This window comes from Protobothrops mucrosquamatus, unplaced genomic scaffold (assembly GCF_001527695.2).
Source record: "Protobothrops mucrosquamatus isolate PMUCROS unplaced genomic scaffold, P.Mucros_1.0 scaffold4536, whole genome shotgun sequence".
In the NCBI taxonomy this organism is placed as follows: Eukaryota; Metazoa; Chordata; class Lepidosauria; order Squamata; family Viperidae; genus Protobothrops; species Protobothrops mucrosquamatus.
Genome location: NW_015390441.1, coordinates 1 through 20,931, shown reverse-complemented (window position 1 = coordinate 20,931; position 20,931 = coordinate 1). Strand labels below are relative to the sequence as shown.

The 20,931-nt window shown below is 38.8% G+C and overlaps 1 protein-coding gene across 1 annotated transcript; it reads right to left on the bottom strand.

Annotated features, from left to right (window-relative positions):
- Positions 1-11,344: 11,344 nt before the first annotated feature.
- On the bottom strand, positions 11,345-19,631 carry LOC107299094 (neuron navigator 2; the record flags this gene model as incomplete). The annotated part of the gene is made up of 4 exons (XM_015828462.1): positions 11,345-12,071; positions 13,690-13,893; positions 18,437-18,555; positions 19,363-19,631. Coding segments are annotated over 4 exons (718 nt in total), but the record flags the coding sequence as incomplete, so codon positions are not given.
- Positions 19,632-20,931: the final 1,300 nt, after the last annotated feature.

Sequence of the window (20,931 nt, the reverse complement as noted above, 5' to 3'; positions counted from 1 at the left end):
CCATCTGCTAAGGAGTTCCATCTGATGGGACCCAGGAGACAAGGCTTTTCTGCCTTGGCCCCCACCTCTGGAACATCTGCCCCCCCCCTCCAGACGAGACTGGCCCTGTCTCTGCTGACTCCCTTAAAACCTGGTTGCTTCAACAGGCCTGTGGGGGGAGGGTGTCCCAAAGGAATGGAAATCTAATGAGGTACCCCCCCCATTGTTCATAATCTGATGCTCTGTCTTAGCCTTTTCATAATATTAACTTTTGTAATTTTTTGCATGCTTTTCAAATGGTTTTTTTATGGTCTGTTTGGATGCTGCCCAGAATCATACCATGTGAGATGGGTCTATATACCGTAGCTTATAACAACATGATTCAACCTTTACCTCCCTCATTAGAGCACTTGCTGAAATCCTTGCTGAAATCAGTGAGATGAGTTAGTTATTTCTGTTTGAAAAAAACATTGATTTCCAGTCCTTAAATATGACTGGATTTACATCACTGTATGATCATCAAAGAGGCAGTCTCTTAAGTGGTTAAGGCACCTGGCTAGTAACGGGAAGCCTGCGAATGCTAATCCCACTTTAGACCCAAAGCCAGCTTGTTGATTTTGAGCCAGCCACTCTCTCTCAGCCCAAGCAAATGGGCAATAGCAAATTGCTTCTGAAAAACCTTTCCAAAAAAAGTGCAGGGATTTGTCCAAGCAGAGTCCAGAAATCAACACAGCTCCCCTCCAAAGAACACAGAGCACTGCCTTATGAAGAAATGCTCGCCTCCACCACATCGTTCCATTCTGATCTTTAAAACAGGAATACAAGAGTTGGAAATGTTTTTTTTTTAAAATATAGATTTATCCAAATATAGATTGTTACAGGCATTTCAATTAACTTGTGTGTGCTGCCATCTAGTGGTCAGTTTTAGTTAAGACACCTTGTTGAAAATTATTCTATGAATGATGCTCAGACTTGTAAAATACAAAGGAACTGGTCGTTTGCTACAGCCAACATTAGTGATTTTCCTATTGTATTGGCTTGTTTTGTATACTGACATTCTGTTTAACTTAGACAGGCAGTTCCAAATAAGCCAGCTATGGAAAAAGAAGAAGGGAAAAAAACAAGAACCTGGTTCTACACATCTGAAGAACTGATGTTCGAGGACTTGCGAGGACTTATACTCAAAGTATAAGTACATAGTTTATTCCAAATAATAAATACAGTCTACTAGAACTGCCTGAATTGTGGAAAGTGGAAGACTTGCATCCTCATTCTCGGACGATGAGTTCCTTTTTCAGGGAGTTGTGTATGTTAACCAAACCACCAGTCCTTCTAACTACATCTAAGATGCAGTGGACAGAAATTATATTTGCAGACCCAAACATGGCTTAGTGTCTCCTAAATTCTGAAACTGTGTCTTCTATTTCAAATAACTAGTAGTACTAAATTAACACTAAATAGGTTTCTATACATTAAATCAGCAGTCTCCAACCTTTCTGACTTTGCAGACCGGTGATGGTGGGGGAGAGGGGATAGTTCTGCATGAGAGGTTGGCAAGTGCGTGTGCACACAGCTCCATTTGCATAAGTTGTGTGTGTGTGCTCGCCTGCCCACCCACCCGCCTGCTGTACCGGCAAGCGAAACTGTGCGCGCGTGCACGCACGCATGCACTTGCCCACTGCTTTCAGGGCCTGGTTCTGACCAGGCCACAGCCCAGTTGTGGGCCATGGTCCAGGGGTTGGGGACCCCTGCCTTAAATTGCTCATTTAAAACAGGGGAGTTCAAGGTTTCTACCAGAAAGGCTCCTGAGCTTTATGCAAATAAAGGAAGTCAGTGGCATAATCAAGGAGAATCCATTTCTTCTCAAAGACAACAACAGAACTCAGTGCTATCGCATTCGTGTTCTTGTCAAGGACAAAGAGATTGGCAATTGTGGAAAGCGATCATCTTCTAAATCTGGGATTTTCTGTCTTTAAACTTGGGTAGCGCTTCCCCATTCAAGACTGGTGTGAAGTCTGGAGGCCTTCTTGGATTTACAGCTCCTGCTCAAAAAGCAGGTGACAACTGTGGCCAAGGAGACCTTTGTACAGCTCCATATGCTGTGCCAGTTGTGCCCTTTCCTAGATTGAGTGCCCCTTCAGATAGCCACTCAGGCCCTGGTTACCTCATGGCTCAAATTATTAAGCACTTGAGGTCCACCAGGAAGGTTCAACTGGTTTAGAATGCAATGGTATGGGGAGTGATGGGCCTCCCTTCAAATGCCCAGGTGACATCCGTGCCCCACAAGCTGCACTGGTTCTATCAGTTTGTTTCAAGGTGCCGATTATCACCACAAATCCCTACATGGCACAAGGTCTGGTTACCTAACTGACCACCCATCTCCCAAGGTGTGTGCTGGGCCATTATGAGCCGACAGAGTGGTCTATCAGTGCCATCTAATACCATGGTCTAGCAGTAGCTTCTATCAGCATGCAGAAAATATGATTAGCTGTCATGGCACCTGCTCTCTGAAATGAGATCCCTTCTGAGATCTCTGGGGCTCCCATCCTGGTGATATTCCAGAAGGCTTTGAAGACCTGGTTTTGGGTTAGAGTGGATGGAGCCCCTTGTTGAATGTTTTTGTATGCCTTTTTATATTGAGTGTCTGAATCCCATAATTTTCTATTGCCTTTTTATCTTGCTGTTATAAGCCACCCAAACTTTGTTCTGAATCAGGAAGGACCTAAACCAAGGTTAATCAATCTTTCTTGTAGGTCACTTTTATGCTGCCAAATGTCTCGGCTTTACTTGGAATTGGCACAATGGCCCTCAAGTACAATGGCGACAGTAGAGTTCTCTAAGTTTGCATGCCCAACTATTCCCCACAAGTTTTACAGAATGATGACATTAAAATAGAAGTTTGGTATTAAGAAGCTGTGATCCTTCCCTCCTGAGAGCCATAGAGTACTTTGACCTTTTCTTATGAGAAACCAGAGAATTTAAGGATGTGCAGCATGCTGGGCTGGGGTTGCACTTGTTGTAAGTTAATGTGTCCACCAAGACGTATGAGTCCAGCTCCAAATCCTGGTTTGATTTGGAATGCAATATAGATAACGTGAAGCCAGTAGAAATGTTCATGGCCTATAGAGCTAGTAATGACCACCATCCATGGGGGCTAGTGTTTGATTTGAAAAAGTCTTATACATCCTTGCTAAATAAGAAAAAATGGCAGCTCACTTAAATAACTGCAGCAGAATAGTCCAAATGATCAGAAATAAGAATTCTTTAGCATTTTGGCATCTGGTAGCTGATTTCTTTCCAACATACTCTGAGGGTCAGCTAGTCTGATTCTTCATGAGGTCTGTGTGCTATTAAGTTATGATCAAAATGATTCAAATTTTCATGGATTGTCCTTATCTAACAGCCTAGAGAAGCCACCTGGGGCCCTTGTTAAGATCCATAAACCTGTCCTGAAAAAGAGTGAAACAACTAAGGGAGATGTCAATCCAGCTGAGCTCTTAGACAAAAAACTGATTAATGGGTCTCAGTCCTGTCTCTCTATACACATTTATTGAACCCTTTCTCCAGATCCCCAAAGACTGGTCCATGTCAGTATAGTTCAAATCTTGAAGCCAGGAATGATTCAGCATTTTCTCCCAGTCTGCCTTTTTAAAAATCTGAGCAAATTGTGAGGTTTATTATTAAAAACTAATATTAAAAGCTGATTGATTTATTCAGGACCAAGTCCTAGCTAAGGACTATGAAGTATATCTAACTCTTTATTACGCTTGGAATCTGAGCTGTCTCCTTTTTGGCTTGCATGGGGCTTTGCCTCCATATTCTGCCATAAGCCACCCACAATTGGATACGAGATGGGTGGCAACTAAATTTCATAAATAAATTCCTACTAAAAAAAATATTTTTTTGGGGGGGTATATACGATCTGTTGCCTTCTTGACTTTATAGGATAGATATTAATCATCTTGGGGAAAATAGAATTGAATTAGACTGGTTAAGACTAATTAAAAGAGAATATTACTGGAAGAAGAGAAAATCAAGCAAAGCCATTATATGAACTATAGAATTATAGAAATTAATTGTTATTGATTGTTTTTTAAATATAAACCCAGACAACACGCTGTTTACCAAATATTAAGGTGATTATGTTAAAAATCAATAAAAGATATATTTTTTAAAAAAAGTCTAATTAAACTCGTCCAGAACTAAATATGCTCCTGCTAATTGGTACGTTAAGTCTGTTTCATGATGTATTGAATTCTCCTTTTTGCATAGATTCATGATCACACTTAAGATCTCTGACAGAAAGGACAAAGTCAGCACTGTTTACCATATTACAAGAAATAGGACAATTCCTGGCACAGGATTTGTTTTTTAAATTTAAAGATTAACTGTAGCACAGATAAGTCATACAGCAATCTTTATGTAATCTTTGAATACTAACACAGGAAGAAGGGGACTATAGATTTGCTTGTATGAATTCCACTTAGTTTCTGGCTGAAAAGTTAACTCTATGTCCTTCTATCTTTGTTATACTAAGAACTTTTAAAAAATCAACAGGATTCACAAGAAGACCTTGCTTGTCATATTTTGTCCAATGAATCATGAGAATGAATGATACACTTTAATCTCCTGTGCTGTATGTAATATATCTTTTTTTCTGCATGTATGAGCTTTGCAGATCTAACACCTATAAACAGTTAAAAGGCCATTCAATCTATTAGGTCAACCTAACTCATAATGGTATTGTCAGAAAAATAATAATAGCAGCAATATTGACTTGACAGTGAGGACACAAATTGGCATACCCCTTCTTCTCAATGATTATAGAGTTTTAAATTAAGATTCAGTAGTTGTCATCTGTCCCTCACAGCTGATCATCCTACAATAGTTCTTCTCTGACTGAGGGTAATATGAAGTGGATTATGCATTTCAGTTCTATTCCCCAAAGCACCTGAAGGCAAGTCAAGAAACAATAGATGGAAACTCATCAAGGAGAGAAGCAACCTAGAACTAAGGAGAAATTTCCTGACAGTGAGAAGAATTAATCAGTGGAACAACTTGCCTCCAGAAGTTGTGGGTGCTCCAACACTGGAGATTTTTAAGAAGAGATTGGACAACCATTTATCTAAAATGGTATAGGCACACTGGCTGAGGAATTCTGGGAGTTGAAGTCCACAAGTCATAAAAGGGCCAAGTTTGAAGACCCCTGGTATAGGGTTTCCTGCCTGAGCAGAGGGCTGGACTAGAAGACCTCCAAAGTCCCTTCCAACTCTGTTATTCAGTTCCTTTTCAGGCTACACAATTTGTGGAAGTCAGTGGTAAAGACCAACATATTTTTGATATTGGAATCTGAATGGTGACTCAAGAATCAAATATACACTGTGAGCAACTTTTCCTGATTTAATCTCTCTTTAGCGATGACCATATAAATCAGGACAGAGGCATCTTCCAAACATGCAGATGGTTCTTGGTGGATAAGGACCACTCACTTATCCATTTGGATATTAATGGCTTCAAAATACAAATATTTAGAAAAGGAGGATATTGGATTGATGAACTAGAGACACTGCTAGTCTTTTGCATTGTCATTTATATGGCACATGAGTTATGCAAAATATATTTTAATCTTGATGATGATTATGTAGCCTAAGGAAATAAAAAGGATAGCAAGAGCATTACATCTGAATAAATAAGCATCAAATTTATTGAATCATGAATAATTTAAGACTGGTACAATCATTAGCTTTATTCTCCATGACACAGGACATGGGTAAGAGAGAAGGAAGAAGGGAAGGGAACCAAGGATGGCATGATACAAAACAGGGCAGTTGCAAATCCCAATCCTAAATGGAAACGTAAAATTAAATAGAGAGGTGTGGGAAAGGGATCATACTGTACACAAAATACTCAATTCCTAATTTTTTTTTCTCTTTTAAAAATGGCTAGAAAAAATTCATCAAAATGCAGCACTTGTAATCAATTATTTACATTTCTATGTTACAATGAAAAAATGTACATCTTAGAGAACTTTTTTCATAAATGGTTCCACTGGAAACAACTAGATCAAAACAGTAACTTTTTGTTTAATAGCCACACTTTTTAGTTCATTTTCCTTAAAAGAGAATTGCCACATTTAGATAAAGTTCAAGACACAATATATAAAAAAAAGTATTAACAGTACAGTATTTTAGGTTGGATATTTTTTTTGTGTGTGAAAAATATACGAAAAAGGAGGCTAGCCAAACCCTCCCTGTCTCTGCATCAACTTAAAATCAAAATTGCATCCAACATGTGACATATGAGTTGCACAATTCTAGATAGTTGTGTAGCAAAGAGAAAAAAAAGTTCCAATTTCTAACTCATTGGGAATGTTGCATAGTCTTGTACTAAAACAACAAGAAATCCTGCCAGCTTTGAGCACTGGGACAGGGGGTGGGGTGGGGACAAAGCAAAGCTGGAAGCAATCTGGATGACATATGTTGTCATTTTAAAAGGAAAAGGTAGACATTCACCTCAACTGAACTAGTTTAAAAAATGTGCGTAACAGGCAACCCTGTTTTCCGAAGTTTTAGAAGTTACAGTTTGTGATAACTTAAAAAAAAACAAAAACAAGATTCCATGTGAATCATTTCTCAGTAATCTCAGCAATTCTTATTAGAGATCAAGAAAAGTTCAAATTCTTCTTTATTTATAGCAACAGAACAGCTGGCAGCACTTCAGAACGACTCAATTAAAGGTGTCAATAAACAAGGCTCCTGAGGGGGAGTCAACTTAGCTGCCAACCTGGGTCATAACTTAAGATGTCATTTCTTTCAGCCTTACAATTCCAGCAGACATTTCTTGTGCCACCTGAGGTAGCCATATATAGGCAAATCTTCAACTCAAAACCATTTCTCCAATCATTTCATCCCCATCTTTCTTTCTTTCTTTCTTTTTTAGGAAAAGAGCTTCCTTTCCTTTGAAATATTCAACTGAATTCTTGCCCCCAGGATATGCAGCAGAGAGCATTCATGCACAAGGAACGGGCTGGATCACGATTAATATGGAACCATTTCTTATAAAAGACATTTTGCATACGTTAAATACATTTACAGGGAGTCATGTTGTCAATGAATAAGTATCCACACATTGCATCTCTATGGAAATCGCTTGCAGTAGGAACTAGGAAAGAATACATAAGAACAAATTCTAAATATTTGTTTCCATAGATTATGATATACGTCACTCTCCTGGCAATCATACAAATGATGTCGCTAGATTGTTTGCTTATTCCACAGGCTCGTTGCCATTCTGGATCAGAATTATTGGACTTCCTGAGTGTTTCTATATACAAAGTTGCCAAATGGGCATATTGGTGCTCTCCAGGTGCATCACAGCTCCCATGTTGTGATGATTGGGACATACAGGCAGGCTCTCATTGACTTGTAATTGAACACACCCGAGAGGCTTCACTTAACTTTAGATGTAGATACGAAGAACCTATTATATTAACAACCCCAGATTTGTCTGGAGCAAATAGATACAATCCCTTTTCCTAGCAGGAAATTGAGTTCGTGCGGAGATGCACCACAGAACACACATGCAATGTGTGATAGCTGCTTACAGAAAGCATTGCAGCTGGAAAGCTGATGGCCACATCGATCTTGGTATGCCCCTTGCCAAATCAGATGAGGAAATGCCTTACTCTTCCACTATCTCTTGGGGCAGGGGTCTCCAACCTTTTGGCAACATTAAGACTGTGTGAATTTTGATTCCCAGAATTGCTGGCTAGGGAATTCTGTGAGTCGAAATCCACAGGTCTTAAAAGTTGCCAAAGTTGGAGAGTCCCGCCTTAGGCCATGTACACAGGTCATCTTCCTTCAGTGGAATCAATCATTTCCATAGATGGCAATTTCTTTTCTAATGGGCAGTGGAGGGGAAAAAAAGCTCAGATTATGTGCCATTTTAGAATACGTATGCTTGAATGCTCATTTTGGACTAATCAAATCCTACAAATGGAGAGAGGCTAAGAAGAGAATGCTCTCCATGTGAACAGAAATCTTTTCCCTGCAATCCTGGAATATTTAACCAAGCATTTGGAAGTTTGCATCTCATAGTTCTTGCTAAAAAAGCAGAAAGGAAGGAGGGTGCTGAAGAGCTAGATGGACCTAATACAGTAGTTGGATCATTTTAGGATTATGATTTACTCTAGTCCATTTTCAGGAATCAGATTAGAATTTGCATTATACTTTTTTTTCTATTTTGTAAAGAAAAAAAAACACTCAAGAATTCGCCCTTGATTCAACAGTTAATGCCCACTGTTATTTTGCTACTAAGAAAAAAAAATATATAATGCTAGCAAGATCACAACAAACTCAAAGGACAATGGGTCGAGTTCACTAAAAGCAGAAATCATGACGTAGAGGATAAGCTACCCACTCGGTAAATTTGTCATGGTAGCAAAACTGTGTGTCTGTTGCATCATATTAATTCTATAAATCCTATAAACTGTAGTAAATATTCTACCTGCATATTTTAAAACAAAGCAAAAAATAATTTTCTTTTAGTTGTGATGCCACTCAGTGCCACAAAAAAGATTTGCTTTTGCCTGGATTGAATAAACAACATCCAATAAAATGTTGCTAAAAAGTTGATGTAGAGATCTTAAAAAGCTGTTTCCCTCTTTTTATATCTTCTTCCTTGATTTTTGTTACATTTAAAGCCTAGGGGTATCAAATATCTCATTTCAAACAAAACCCACAGCAACTCACATCACTGTATTCCAAAAGATGACTTCTATAGCCCTGTTTTGTCTAGTTCTTTAAAAATCACAAACTACAACACTAATGGAATTAAAATACAACTGTAGAAACTCAGTAAGGCATCACTTTTAAAAAATCAGCACCCAAAGATAGCTGAAAAGGCTTGCATGTGTTTGTGTTTTGTGTGTGCGTGTGTTGTTGAGAACCTCGGTTCTAGTTTGAGATATAACCTGAGACAGCTGATAATATCAGCTATTGGTTTTTGTTGTTTTTTAAATGACACCAGTTGGTGTCCAAATTTTTGTGAATCTTCTCGCCATTAGCATAAGCACCAAGCAGGTTTTTTAACCTTTCTCCCCAGTTTTCTTCTGAAATGAAGAAAAGAGAGAGGGCTCAGAGTTATTTTCTCTGCTTGGCTCTTGGTTTAAAACCAAAACCCAAAAAGCTTTATGGAAATAACTTTCCTTTACTTAAGACTTGGTTAAGTAAAATGGAGTATTTTTCTTTCTTTCTTTCTTTTTATAAAAAGAGGCTCTTTATTATTGTGAGAGATTCACCAAAGTTCAGTCCCAAGTTTTGTTAACAGATGGTTGAAGCTAATTATTTATCCATAAATTCACATGTGACGACCCTGACAAGAAGATACTTATCCATATCTTCATACGAATCGATGCTGAAGAAATACTAATGCCTGGCCCTAAGGAATTGGCAAAACAGTCCTGCCTTTTCAGAGAACTTTGAAATTTGAACCTAAGGCACCATTTTCAGCCTTGCTGAGTGCTCAAATTAGAAGAGCCATTTTCCTACACTTTCTCCCCTGCCTGCGCCCCCCCCCCCATTTTATAAAAGCTGTTTGACCGAAACCAAAACAAGGAAATAAATCCTATGCTGGTTCCTGAACTACAGGAAATTGTCAGCCAATTTGTTGTTGGTAACTTGGGGGGGGGGGAACTGGGAACTTGGAGGGCTTTGGATACAATGGATCTGCAGCCCCTTTTGGTATGTTACCCTGCTCTATCTCCAACACCGTGCAGGCTAATCTTTCTAATAACGGATTCCTACACAGGTCTTAGAGAAGTTGTGGGGCAAGGAAATTGATGTTCCCTTTTTCCTCCCAGAAGGGAGAAAACCAAAGATTGCCTTGGTCTTGGGTGACCACTTAGAAAAAAGTCGTGTTGTATGCTTAGAAAAGCATAATACCAAATAGCCGCCACACTTTCCATTCAAGTAGTCCCTTTACTGTATTTGCAGGACATGCTTCCTAGCTGCTTTCTCCAAGTTATCGCTTCTCCCTGGTTCCATGCTAACGCCTGTGCACTCAGTGCCGTCTCTGACAAAGGACCTCCAGAGATAATTACTGACTGCCCTTTGAATATAAAAACATTAGGGAGGGAGATCAAGGAGAGCTAAGCATGTTAGGTGGGTAGCCATTAGGTGTGGTCCTCATGTATTCTTTGTGCAGAAAGGAGGTCTATATAGGACAAGTAAAAAATAGATACCATTTCCAATCATTAGAACAGCTGAATACCACTAACCCCAAGAGACTTTACACTATTCAATAAAATGGAAGCTTCCCCATGTCTCACAACAAGCCATTTAGAGCAGGGGTCTCCAACCCCCGGTCCATGGACCGGTACCGGGCCGTGCCATGCCAGAAACTGTGCTGCGCAAACAAGCGAAGCCCCATCCACGGGATGCAGCCAGCACGTGAAACCACGCCCCTTCTGGTCCATGGAAAAACCTCTCTCCACGGAACCGGTCCCTGGTGCCCAAAAGTTTGGGGGGGCACTGATTTAGAGGAATGGAACTTCAGGAACAGATTGCTATGGGACATGAGGCCATTAGGACAAAAAAGTAAGAAACTGTACAATACAGTAGAAGAATGGAATTATCTTTTTTTTTCCAATCCAGACAACTGTCTTTTCCGAGCTTTGTTGAACATTTGGTATAGTTATAAAATGATCCCAAAACCCGAATGAATGATTTGAGGAAATGACACCCCTATGTTATGTATTTGAGGCTGGTATCCACTGAATTGTTGTGAATCCAAAGACAAAGAGACTGGAGCTTTGTTTTCACTTTTTACAAAGCACTTCTTCTACTTGCAGAGAAGTGTTGTTATCCAGGTCACTTCAACAGTGAGAACTCTGAAGCAAATATGAAAAGAAATTCTAGCAACTTGTTTTGGTTTTTTCTTATATGTGTTTTTCCCAGACTTTGGATCATGGCTAAAACACTCCACGATTGTTGCTTTAATTAACACTGGCAGCTTTAGAGATGGTTTTAGAAAGACGTACAGCTACTGTGCTCGAGCCCAATGCTTGGAACTATAAAAACAAATGAAATAACCAAAACAAGGGATCATGGTCTCAAGTTGCAGAAGACCTAGGTTTTACATTATATATGTGAATATTTTAAACTTCCCTATTTCTAATCTCTTTGCCTTTTATGGAATGTTATTACCAAGGTGAGCAATTATTACAGCACCAGAATTATTGAGGTTAGGCTGAAAAAATATGACTTGGAAAAAATCAGCCATTAAATCAGTTTGTACAGAAGCAGCATAGCTGAGATCCTCTCCCTTTTTGGATCTGATGTGGCGCAATGCTTCTTAGGTTCATAACTTTGATGGTAAATTTTTTTTTTTTCATTTATTGCCTCCAACTAACTCTCCCCAGAGATTGTTATGATTAATGGAGTACACCTTATGTCAATTAAACACAATTCTCTTGCACTTCAGTTTTTCCTCTACTCGCCTCCCCTGCACCCTTGTAATGAAATTTACTCCAGATGTCCCTTTAAATATTGGAGCAGGTTTAGGGAATCAGAGATAATGGTAATCCACTTCACAAGCAGAAGTTGTTTGGTCAATGGACAGACACAACTAGATAAGCACCGTTGTTTTTATGAAAATAATGTGTTCAGTGTCGTAGGCATGTGAACTCACAGCAATGTAAACTACAAAACAAAAGAAAAACAAAAAATAGTGCAGTTCTTATTAAGGAAAACGAAATGCAAGATATAAAACATCAGCTGGGTTGCCTGCACCCATCTTTGACACTGAATGGGGGAGGCAGAGAGGGTGGAAGAGATTGTATTGTTCTCGCAGCTCTAATACTGAGATGTCCTTCTGAACCAAGGTCAATTCTCTCCATGGCTTGGTGATTCGTTTTTCTAAGGGAGGCAAAGGACGGACCACTGGAAACAACCATTTCTAAGTTCTATTCATAACGTTGACTCCAGGGATGAGTCAAGGATATCATCGTGATGGCTATTGCTGTTGGAGTCACTGTCGTAACTCTGTGGACTTGAATAATTAGCTGCCTCCTGCAACCTCATCAGCATGTTCATCTGGTGAAATACAGAAAGGACAAAAAATATTACTTGACCGTCATGGTCGCTTGCCTCTCTCGGGCAACTGAAGCAGACATGGATTTCATGAATGTTCTTCTGCAATTAGCAAGTTGGCCTGGTCTCAGAGCCACACCAGGTCTATCTGAAGCCTTCTCTGTTGGCTCTGCTCATATCACTGTGAGACCTTAAATCGGCACTCCTCAGTTTGCTAGGACCTCCGCAGCAGAAGGAAAGCCTTACATTACAAATTAAAGCGTATTGTGTGTGCACTCATGAAGACGTTTCCCCTAATACTGTTATAGAGAATAAAGGGACCTGGCTTTATGACTTAGTGGGATTGTCTACCTTTCAGCAAAATCCAATCATTAATCTTTTTTGCCATCATAGACTGAGTTGCTCTACCCACAAGACGAACAAAATAAGACTTAACAACTAATTCTTTTCTGGGATAGAATTGGATACATTGATTTGCATTGTAATCGTGAGGATAACTCTATGGAAAAAATAAACGCACATTGGACATCCTGGTTGAATAAACAATGAAAATCCAGTATCGTGTCAATTTCACACTGGATGATCCACGTGGTTTAATGCCATTATGAATTTTCTACTTGCCACGCAATGTCATCAGTTCAGAAGAAACAGCCTGTTGTTCATTTCTAGGGCTTCAAACATTACAGCAGTTCCGTAGGAAGCCATAGGAAATTTCAGCAATTTCTACAATGCTGCTGGGTTGTAACATAAAACAGCACCACATGCTGTATATGGATTGCCTTATTACAGAGATAATAAAGCCGTGTTTTGTACCAAATATTCTTTCCTACAAATTTTCAATTTGCATAATGCAGCTGCATTATGCAATCTCCTTGTCCTTAGTTCCAGTCAATACATTTAATATAACAAACATAATGTAATTTGTCAAGTCCTAGGAGTCTGGATCAGCATTTTGGAAGGATGAATTTATTATAAATTTGAGCTATTAAAAATATTTTACTAAAACTTGCTTGGGATCAACACAGGTAGTCCTCAACTTACAACAGTTCATTTTGTGACCATTCAAAGTTACAACAGCACTGAAAAAAGTGACTTATGACCGTTTTTCACACTTACAACCATGGCAGCATCCCTCCATGGTCACGTGATCAAAATTCGGATGCTTGTATTTATGACGGTCGCAGAGTCCCAGGGTCGCGTAATCCCCTTTTGCAACCTTCTGATAGGGAAAGTCAATGTGGGAGTCAGATTCACTTAACAACCATGATACTAACTTAACAACTGCAGTGATTTACTTAAGAACTGTGGTAAGAAAGGTGGTAAAATGGGGCAAAATTCACTTAACAAATGTTTCACTTAGCAACAGTTGGGGTCAATTGTGGTCGTAGGTCGAGGACTACCTGTACAAATCACAACACACAGAGCCCCACGGTAATTTCATTTCTATCCAACATAATACTAAATTCCTAGTATAAATCACCCAACACGCTACACCTATTCCGAGTTTACCTTTAGAATATTTTACGAATTAATTTGGAGAAATAGCCTCGAGACCTCCCAGTGTTTATCCTTTTACCATCTAATGTCCCATATATAAACAATATAATGCTGAGAATCTTACCAGAGGATCTCCTTCAGCATCACTAGGTGGAACCTGTTTGCTGGTTGAACCTTCTCGTGGCATAGAATAACCATCAAAGCCAACATCTTCTGGACGCAATTGCAACAAAGGAGGCCACTCGTGGTGTTGCGGAGTAGCTGCCCATGGATAAGTGTCCATCACCCACTTGGCAGGGTCCTCCCATGGTGCTCTCCTACCATACAACTGCAAACAACAGTACAAACCCATTCTGAATAAAGGGATTTGATATTAAACTTGTTTTTAGCCACATACACATAGCAATGCTCTCATGTTTTTTTTTTTCATGAGTTCAACTCATGTGAGGAATCTTCCAATCTTGTGTTTATAACAATGGGAATAAGAAGAAAATAAAAGATGAGAAAGCAGTAGTCTCCTCGTTTTTCAACCAGAAGATCTACCATGTACCGAAAATAGTCTGACAATGTGGAGAGAAAACAAAAAGAGCAGAGATGGGTATTATTGGGTTTTTAAAAATCTAAACTACTGGACTTTTTAAAAATTTTAGAAGTACCGCTATCTATATTTTTGAATCTCTCTCTTCAGTTAAAAGAAAAATGCAGGAAGCAATGCTATGTACATATTTTATACCTCCAAATCCTGAATGAAGGCTGGGATATGAATCTGATAAATGAATGAATACCTCCTATTTGGAGAAAAATGCATTCATTTGAGACTGAAGAACAAATTGGCATTTTAGATCTAAGCCAGAGATGATTTAAAAAAAACAACACCTCACAATCCAGAAAAAGAAATATTCTGCTAAAAGGTACAAATACATGTGACCAAGGATGCCTATGAGCTGGATTATATCAATATTTAGGAAAGAAGATTCTGCTCTCCTACCCATATTCTTAGCAAAATGTACCTTCTACACTGACAGCACAACAAAGGCTTTGTGAGCAAATCTGCCCACTAGATGTCACCATATCTTCTGAAAGCAAATCATAAATTAGGGAAAGCCACCAATAAAAGTACAGATCTTTTGCAGAATGCTTCTTGGGTGTTCAACAATTACTACAGGAGAGTGGGTGGAAGAAAATGTCAAGATTGCCTCTCCCAACTTGATGTCTTCTAGATGTGCTGAATTTCAAGTCCCATCACCTCAACAAAACAGAGGCCAGAGATCAACTTTGCTGATTGGGTTATATTGCAACACATCTGGAAAACAACAGCTAAGAGCTGAATTAAGGTAGACAACTCTTTAAAAAAAAAGTTGTCTACCTTTAACTCTTCTCTTTTATTCCCCTTCCTTTGTAAATGTCCATTTTGCATTATAAGCCAGTTTTAATATTAATCTCTCTTAAGGTGTTCTGTAAAAATTGGGGCTCAAGAGCTATGATAAATAGTTTAATTTTTTTTAAAAAAAGGTTCTTTATTCCAAAGGCAAAGGTGAACCAGGTAAGTCAAGACGTACAACACTCAGATTCAATTTTTATGGCTCACACAGGACTGTGCAAAGCTTCAAAGGGGCCATTTCCCTCAGGCAAGGCACCTGGAAAGCTCGCCTTTGAAGCTATTTCCTGCATGAAGCAGCGTAGCCCATCCACCCTACCAATTCCTAGAGCAAAGCAAAAACGGTCCTGCGGCTTGGCTTTCCCTCACTTTGGAGGCCTCCTTCAGCAATTCCAAATAACTGGAAGCTTCTATTCATGCACATGAAGCTTGGAGAGGATGCAAAGTGTCCTGGCATGGGCAGTGGTTCAAAAGGCTGCCTCTTGCATTTTTTTTACAAAGGGACATTTATCTTAAAGTTTATCTTCCCTTCACGCCTGAAAAAAAAACTGAACAGTTCTGGAAATGATTTGTTGCTACTCTGGATGTTGCCAAATTCACTTCTGGGTGATCAGGTAGTTTATTCTTGTTACAAGTAGCAATGAAACGAGTGACAGACAGTGGGACAAAAGCGATTTTGAATGTCTCTAATTCAGTCTCAGGTATGTGCAGAAGGGATTTCTGGTGCAGCTCTACCTATCCAATACATAATTTAATTGGGACTTCTACTCCCTGAATACAGGTTAGGAATTCCAGGATCTTCAACATGACTGGATCACACTAGCTGAGAAATATGACATTGGGGGGTTGTTCCAGAGTTGAAGTAAAACCGAGGAGTCAAATCTAGTCTCACTTTATAGTTTGAGCAAATCCTTCTCTCTCAGTCCAACCTACTCACAATGTTGTTATTGTGGGGATAAAACCACTGGAAACATTTCTTTCTTGAGGATATTTCACATAATGCTAAGAAGTGAAAGTGATCTTGGACTGCAAAAACTCCAGTAGTTCATCTTAGCTTCTTGTAAGGTGAATGTATGTGCTTGAAGACAAATGTCTGATACAATCATAGTTTACATTGTTTGGTATGCAGTTAAACCAGTGGTAGGCAACCTTGGCTCTTTTATGACTCGTGGACTTCAACTCTCAGAATTCCTGAGCCAGCCATGCTGAGGGGAAAGGGAGAGGTTTCCAAGCTGAGCCATGCTGGCTCAGGAATTCTGGGAGTTGAAGTCCACGAGTCATAAAAGAGCCAAGGTTGCCTACCCTTGAGTTAAACCTTTTTCAATAAATCTCTAAAGAATGGAATATGCAAAGAGATTCTACGACCTGCTGAACAACCTGTTCAATATATTCAGAGACAGATAGACAAGCATGATGCATGTCAAAGTTGTTGCTATGTTATGTCTGAAATAGATATTCATGCAAATATTGAAAATTAAACTCAAGCACTCACAGACTTTTATTGCTTAGAAATAGTGAAAGGCATTATTTTCCACTCAATTCCTCTATAATCAGAATAATATATAGTTTATTAATGTGCACATCACTATTTAATATGTCATGAACTAGTTTCTGAATCATGGTAAATTAAAATTACAATTTTCTCTTGACCCATCTCTTCCGATTACTAGTTTTCTGTCTGATAATTGCAAGGTGGTAAAATATATATCTATATGAATATTTGGATTAGATGGCTATATAGAGAATTGTAACTATTTACAGCTAAAATTATATAGTATATATTTTTTCTTTTTCTTTTGTTGTAAACGCTTTCTATGTGTTTTTGTTTCAGAATAAATTTATTTAAGATTGAATACGACACAAGGGTGGAGAGATAATGGCACTTTTCAGGAGCTGGTGAATAACCAAGTTGGAGCCCAAGTCAAATGTTTATTTAACTTTCCAATTCCAATTTCCAGAAAAACTCAAACTGGAGCAAGTGGGGGCTATTACAATGGCCTGTTCATGGCTCAAAGTAGAATACATGACAAAGGCTATGCTATGTTCTTTCCACCGTGATGTATCCAAGGAGTCACTGAGCAGAAAGAAAAAAGGGCAGGTCCTGTTCTTCATTTCAAAGTCATAAGAAGTGTTTATAAGCATTAAAACCCTTGAGAAAAAGAGAGAATTGCCAAATTGAAATGAGTGCCAAATGTAATAAGTCTTCATTTGATAGTACTACAGAGGAAAGTCCCTGCAGCACACTGAGAACCAGCTTTTTGCATCAGGATTAACACCCTGTTGTTGATGCAACCTGACCTCAACAAAATAAATATTCACATTATGGAAATAGAAGTCTGCCCTAGGGCACTTTTTTGAAAACTTCAGTTGTTCTGAGCATGGCTCCCTGTGTTGATGCAACTTGAATGCCTCCGGTGGGGTGGTTTTATATGTCTATACTTTGGACAACTATGCTAACAATAGTCCAGCTTGGAGAATATTAGTTAGACACTATCTAACCAAGGATTCCTAGCTGATTTATTCCAACTGTCTGCATTTCCTTCCATTTCAGTAGCAGGGAACATAAGGCCTCATGCCATCCACTTGAAGAGGAAGGCATCAGCATGCTCGGATATGCAGGAGTCCAAAATGAAATTTCTGGAGAACAGCCCGTTAAAAGGGAAATACCTTCTTAAAATGGGCTACTGAGAACTGGGAACAATTATAAATCAAGAACACCAAGTTTGTCTATGATTATTGAGGTCATAGACCAAGAATAATTACCTGTGAGGAGCACATGGCCTTAAATAGCAATAGCACTTAGACTTATATATCACTTTATGGTGCTTTATAGCACTCTTAAAACAGTCTACAGAGTCAACTTATTGTCCCCTGCAATCTGGGTCCTCATTTTACTGACCTCAGAAGGATGCAAAGCTGAGCCAAGCTTGAGCCAAGCTTGAGCAGGATTGAACTCCTCGCTATGGGCAGGGTTAGCCTGCAATGTTGCATTCTAACCACTGTGCCACCAGGCGCAGTGGTTAAATAAGTGAATAAATAAATAAATAAATAAATCTGAATTGCAGACCACTTAAGCAGGGCTGATATTTTCAATTCCACTTGGGAGAAAAATGGGAGGTTTTAAAGGTAAAAGACTACTCTTGTTGAGACATAACAATCCTTACAAAAAAAACCAACCTCCAAAATTGGGGTGATTCTTACCATTTTGGCAAGTTTAAAAGGAAAAATCAGTGCCTTAAGCATCAGCAATGATTTTTCCCCCTTAATGCTAAACAAAACATGGAAAAATAGATCCAAAAATGTTGACTTTGTTGCCTCTTGGGACATTTGTGGCTGTTTTCAGAAAGGGCACAAAAATAAAGTGTGGTCCCATGCCTGTTATCCAGGGATTTCAGGATTTTGCAAGGTCCTGTCTGACCACAACCAGCCTGCATTTGTGCACCTGTGCTGCATTTGTCATATTTATATCCCAGTTTTTGTAAACTGTGCTTACCTGTAGCCCTTCTCTGACAGCCTCAAGAAGATAGGGAACAATGGAATAGTTCCATAAGTCAGTAAACCAAACCCTTGACCCATCCACATCTAGAGGGCAAGAGAGAAACAGGCGTGGACCTGTGAAAATCAAGAGAAATGTAAGTTGATCATTTTCAGTAAGGAGGAACTGATGCATTTATTTTAACCATAACATCACGCAACAACAACAGAAATAAAAAAAAAAAAGACAGATAAGGAAAAAATTATTACGATAGAGTACATTAGTTGCAAGAAATAAACCATTTACATGTATTTATACTAAGTAGGAATTTATCATCAAAAACATTTTGTTTGCGGCATCTTGGATGATGAACATTTAAAAGTGAGTTTTTCTCTGTATAATCAGATAATTTAGATTATATAATTATCAGATTATAATAATCAGATGACCTCTAATTTTCTATGAAAAAAAGCTATTAACGTTTTCTGTTCACAAGAAGCCTATGAAAGATTAGGACACTTATTTATTTATTCATCAAATTTGTATGGCTGCCCATCTCACTGTAGTATACCTGCAGCTAACCGCAGCTAAAAAAAATAGCAAATAAAATGTATAACTGGCAGCCAAAATAAAAACTAGTCAGCCAGCTATTATAGTAACCATCTCACAAACTGTAACTCGCAATCCAATCTCTATGTAGAACTCTCTCTTGAGGAGGTTGTGATACTCAGCAGGCTGGAGCCATCTAATCTCCAAGGGAGTCATGTTCCAAAGGACAGGACCATGACAGAAAAAGATCACTTTTTGGGTCCCATCCAATGATACGCCTTAATTGTTGAGACTACAGCATCCCTGTTTCATCAAATCCAACAGGACAGGAAGAAATGATTGGAGAGAAGCCACTCTGCAAATAATCTGGGCATAAAGAGTTTTAAATTTCTTACCAATAGTAACGTCTGAAGAACTGTGAGCTTCCAAGAACTTGTTGAGATGTTGCCAAACCTTGGGAATCCAGTCTACAATCTTAATTAATTCTGCATTTCTCACCCGGCCACCAATTTCTGTTTCAATGAGTTTTCTTCTCAAGAATCGGGCAAGAAAGCCCTTGACTGGCTCAGTATGATTGGCACATAGTACCCATCTAAAGTTGTGGTGCAGCTGAAGGTTAGGAGTGGAGGAAGTGGCTTGGTTCATTGTTCCAATGATGTAAGGGCTGTAGGGAAAAAATTAGCCAGCATTTATTTTTAGAAAATCTTTTTTTTTTAATTTGCATTATCATCCCATGTGCTTTTTTTTTTTTTTTGCTTCCTACTCATAACCTATGAATAGATTCTATCCCAGGGTTATTGCGAGGCTCCTCCATGCTATCTGAATTTCTGGAATGCTTTAGAATATTTTTATTTACTCTTCAGTTAAATCTTTGAAAAAACATTTTAAAAACAGTGAGAGAAAAATTAAAATGTACAGATTTAAAAGAGGAGGGTTTCTGAAAAGGAAAGTGCTCAGAATGTGAACCAAAAAAATTGAGAAATGAAAACCTATGAAAATGAAATCTAGAGCAGTCTTCCTGTCAAGCACAGGAAATCAGGAGTCAAGGTGGCTCACATGAATACAGGTTTTTTGCATGTTAACACTCTCTACAAGAATCTGAACTACTAACGGTCAAAGCAAATTGGCAGTAGATAAGAGTTAATGGAATTCAAGGAGGGCTGGGCTTACATCTCTTGTGGGTATGAAGAGACTTGAGACTGATGACATACTTGACCTCTCCCTTGCACTCAGCCTGGTCATCTGCACTTCCCTAACCTACTGCCCTTTGGATGTACTGCTCATGGTAGAATTCAGAATCTACCTGAAAGGTACAGTATTTGGTGAGGGGTGTAGAGCAGGGGATGGACAGCTATTTTCAAATTACTCCAGCCATTATGTGCTATAAATGAAAAAAGGGCTGGCTTTGTAAAAAGAAAAGACAGACATTGGCAGAACTCTGCAGAAAAAGGCTGGTTTTCCATCTCTCCCAAAGCTTCTGTTAATATTGAATCTTTAAGAAGCTGGAGAAGTCTGTATAATCAAAGCATAGGAATACTCGTTTTAGGGATCTCCTAGTTTTGTAGACACAGATAAAATGAAAAGCCAGGGATTTGCCTTAGATTTTTTTATTTCTGTCTGCTGTGTAGTCATGTCCTTTATGTCTATTGGTTATAGAATGTAGAGCTTTACGTCAAATCTCAGGGTATGTTCGTGAAAATAATTCATGTACTAATTTGAATAAATCTTCAGTCAAACCTTTGGTTGCAGGATTTATAATTTATTTTTACTGATTTAGACTATGGGCTGCATTAACAGAGGGATAGAATCAAGATCACGTGAAGTATTAATACCACTTTACAATGCCTTAGTAAGGCCACACTTGGAATACTGCATCCAGTTTTGGTCACCACGATGTAAAAAAGATGCTGAGACTCTAGAAAGAGTACAGAGAAGAGCAACAAAGATGATTAGGGGACTGGAGG